The 4,052-nt window shown below is 38.1% G+C and overlaps 1 protein-coding gene across 1 annotated transcript in view; it reads right to left on the reverse strand.

The window, feature by feature from the left end:
* Window positions 1–4,052, reverse strand: part of FCRL3 (Fc receptor like 3) — a 44,316-nt gene that overhangs the window by 16,827 nt on the left and 23,437 nt on the right. The window contains exon 7 of the mRNA XM_042781886.1: window positions 2,811–3,089. Coding sequence (XP_042637820.1) covers window positions 2,811–3,089 — 279 coding nt within the window. The remainder of the gene's footprint in view (window positions 1–2,810; window positions 3,090–4,052) is intronic.

Consider the following 4,052-nt stretch of genomic DNA (forward strand, 5'->3'; position numbering starts at 1 on the left):
AAAGATGAGAATATATCCATTCAAGAAGTCCAACAAACCCCAAACAAGATAGACCCCAAAAGAAAATCACCAAGACATATCATCATCAAACTCAGCAAAACCAAAGACAAAGAATGAATCCTGAAAGCAGCATGGGAAAAATGAAAAGTTGTCTACAAGGGGAAACCAATAAGACTAAGCTCAGATTTCTTGGCAGAAACCATGGAGGTGAGAAGGCAATGGGATGGCATATATAAAACGCTGAAAGGGAAAAATTTCCAACCAAGATTATATACCCAGCAAAATTGTCCCTCTAATATGATGGTGAAATTAGGACATTTCCAGATAAGCAGAAATTAAGGGAATTTGTTACAACCAGACCAACCTTACAAGAGATGATAGAGGGAGTCCTTTGGACAGAGAACCAACAACAACAAACAACAACTGACCATTAACACACCTGATGACATAATCCAGAAATCAATGCAGTTATGGAAGTATCCAAAGTAAATAAGCCTACAAAATTGTAAGCAGGGAACCAGAGACATTAATTGACAAATGAGGACAACTACAAACCAAACAGAGGGAATAAATTGTGTAGTTACATAACTTCTAATTGGTAGGGAAGTCCAGACAACTAAAAGATAGAACACACTGTTCTACACTTGGGGAGAAAATTATAAATCACAGGGTGACCTCAAAGAAAAATGACAAACCTTCACATCAAAATAAAAAAAGAGAACCAGCACAAATATTTAACACATACTGAAACAATAGCATCAAAGGAAATGATGACATGACTCATAAGCAAAACAAGCTCAGAACAGAAAATTATATGGAACAAAGAAATCAGGAGCACCATGAAAATGTGCAAAACAAAATAATAGCAACAAATTCATACTTGTCAATAATTATATATCTGACAAGGAACTTATCTCTAATATTTACAGAAAACTCCAACACCTCAACAACAAAAAGATGAATAATTCAATTAAAATATGGGCAGAAGACATGAATAGACAATTAACCAAAAAGGATATTCAGGCAGCCAGCAAATACATGAAGAAATGTTCATGACCATTAGTCATCAGAGAGATGCGAATCAAAACAAAGATGAGATATCATCTCACCCCAGTTCAACAAGACAGAAAATAACAAATGCTGGTGAGGATGTGGAGAGATTGGGGCTTTCATACATTGCTTGTGGGACTGTGGAATGATACAACCACTGTGGAAAGCAGTATGGTAATTCCTTAAAAAGCTGGAATTAGAAATACCATTTGATCCAGCAATTCCATTGCTAGGTATATATCCTAAAGAAGTGAGAGCCAGAACAAGAACAGATATATGCACACCCATGTTCATCACAGCACTATTTACAATAGCAAAAAGATAGAAACAACCTAGGTGTCCATCAGCTGAGGAATGGATAATCAAACTATGGTACATACACAAAATTGAATACTATGAAACCCTAAAGAATAATGTAGAATCTGCAAAACACTGCATAATGTGGATGAACTTGGAGGACATTATGCTGAGTGGAATGAGTCAGTCACAGAGGGACAAATATAGTATTAGTTCATTAATGCAAAAAGTCAAGGAAAGGTTTATATATAGAAGGAAACTTTCTTTGTTGGTTATGAAGGGTGGGAGGGGAGAGAAGGGAACACTGTGGGAAAAAACAAAACAATGCATTGACCCATGTCACTTTAGTTTATTGTATTTCACTGTATATAAATTATATTTCAATAAATGTATATAAAAAATCTGATGGAATCTACAAAATAGCTACTAGAACTAAGAAGTAAGGTTAGCAAAGGTACAAGATGCAAGATAAATACATGGAAAAAAAAATCAATTGTATTTCTGTACACCAACAACAATCAGCATCGATATTTGAATCTCATGTTCAGTTTTATCTCAATTTTATCCAGATTGCATTATATTTGACTGTTATTTTTCAGAGTTATGGTTTGCATCTATAGCTATTATCTATTTTTTACAAATGGAGGCCTTTCTCTATTTTTCATCCTTTTTGTTTTCAGTAGGCTTTGGGATGGATGTGGAACAATAAATATCTAACTTTCTAGCTCGTAAATAGAAACAAAACTCCACTACATGATTTAAATCTCAAATTAAACACATGAAATTACATTTTCATTGAGAAGTTTATTTTACCTTCTTGTCACTGTTGCCTCCAGAGTGGCAGTGAATAGAATGAGTCCCTTGAAAAGGAATTATTAAGCTTTATAGGAAGGACACACAATACCAAATTATTTTTACAATGGCAAAAATCGTAACATCAGAGAGTAAGATGTAGACACCCACCTGATTTCCTTTGGGTTCTAAAGCAGTACAGCATAGCAGCAATAGCACCAATAGCAGCAATAGTGGCAAAGCCAAAGATGATGACCGGCTCCCCACTGAATTCTGCAGTGGTAAGGCCTGTTCTTTTGTTGGAAGACCCTGAGTAGAGAGACCTGTACTTGAGTTCCAGCAGCAGTCATTTTAGATCTCGGCAAAAGTAGACGTGGGGCTTTGAGGTCTATTAGGGAAAATTTTTAACAGGCCTTGATTTCTCCATTTGAATAATCTCCAATATAATATTTCTTATTTTCAAAATAATGGCACATGTAGGGTGATTTCTAGCATTCAAAATTAATGTTTATTCCCTTTCTCCCTCATGAAATCAGTATCAGTCTCCAGAAGGCCCAAGCTTTGTTGTGTATGTTCAAAAATTCTGGGACATGGTAGAACATGTACCATCTATAGTAGAAATGCTTTATTGACCAGAACTGTGACCTTAAGCCCAGATACCACTAACCTACCTATGACATTGAGTGCCACTGTGTCACTGCGCTGGACCTCCAGGCCATTGCTGGCCTCACACAAGTAGTTCCCAGAATGCTCTATGGTCACAGAGAAGTTGAAGGATGCTCTTCCTCCAGAGGGGGCTGAGCTGTATCCCAGGCTCACATTCTCATGATAAAACTGGTACAGGATTGGGGGAGAACCTTTCTGTGCCTCACAGTGAAGCTTCACCATATCCCCTGGCACAGGCTGGGCCTTGGGATCCCAGAGGGTCAGGACAGGACGAGACACTGGAACTGAAGGAGAAAAATTAGTTCATCAGCATAGTTACTTAAGGTTGTGTACAAAAGCAGTTAATAAAGAAAATATCCAGCATGGTTTAGTAGTAGGAACATGGACTTGGAATTCAGGAAAACTTGGGCTTGAATCTTATCTCTGCCCTTCATAAGCTCTGTGATCTTGATTTTTAAACGTTTTAAAAATCTCTCTAAGTCTCAGTTTACTCCTTTGTAAAATGGAACTAATAATAAATTAAATCTCAAACTATTATAAGCAGTCAAATGCCTTAGGCACTATGCCACCAGAGCTCCCTCAATAAATGTTAGCTAGTATTATTGATAGAAATTATAGGTAAAATCAAGGTGCATTTCTGTACGTTCATGACTCCTAAATCTTAGCTTTAAGACTCAGACTCCCACACCTATTTAAAACAGGACTTCATCATTCTCTACTCAATTATCTTGTTTTATTTTTTTTCACATAACATTTAGCACTACCTAACATCTGTCCTCTCGGAAGGAAGGTGGGGCAATCCTACTTCCGTAGTGATACTGCCTCGGAAACCCTAGGAGGGGTGGCTATGAGTCGGGGCCTACTCGACGGCACATAACAACAACAACAACAACAACATCTGTCCTTGGGTGGGGCAAATGGTTAACTACTTACTGAAAGATTAGAAGCTTGAGTCAACCCAGAGTTGCCTTGGAAGAAAGGCCTGAGAATCTACTTCTGAGAAAAAAACTTCGGCCATTGAAAACCCTAGGAACTCTGGTGATGTAGTGCCTAAGGCACTTGACTACTAACCAGAAGGCTAGCGGTTCACACCTGCCAGCCACTCCTCAGAAGGAAGGTTGGGCAATCTACTTCCATAGTGATACTGCCTTGGAGGAGGCGGGGCAAGATGGCGGACTAGGCAGAAGGATTGCACAGACCCTCTTCAACAAAGAAAAGGGAAACCAATTAACACAGACACAGAAGAT

This window comes from Orycteropus afer, unplaced genomic scaffold, assembly GCF_000298275.1.
Source record: "Orycteropus afer afer isolate SDZICR_OR568_19922 unplaced genomic scaffold, OryAfe1.0 scaffold00193, whole genome shotgun sequence".
Taxonomy (NCBI): domain Eukaryota; kingdom Metazoa; phylum Chordata; class Mammalia; order Tubulidentata; family Orycteropodidae; genus Orycteropus; species Orycteropus afer.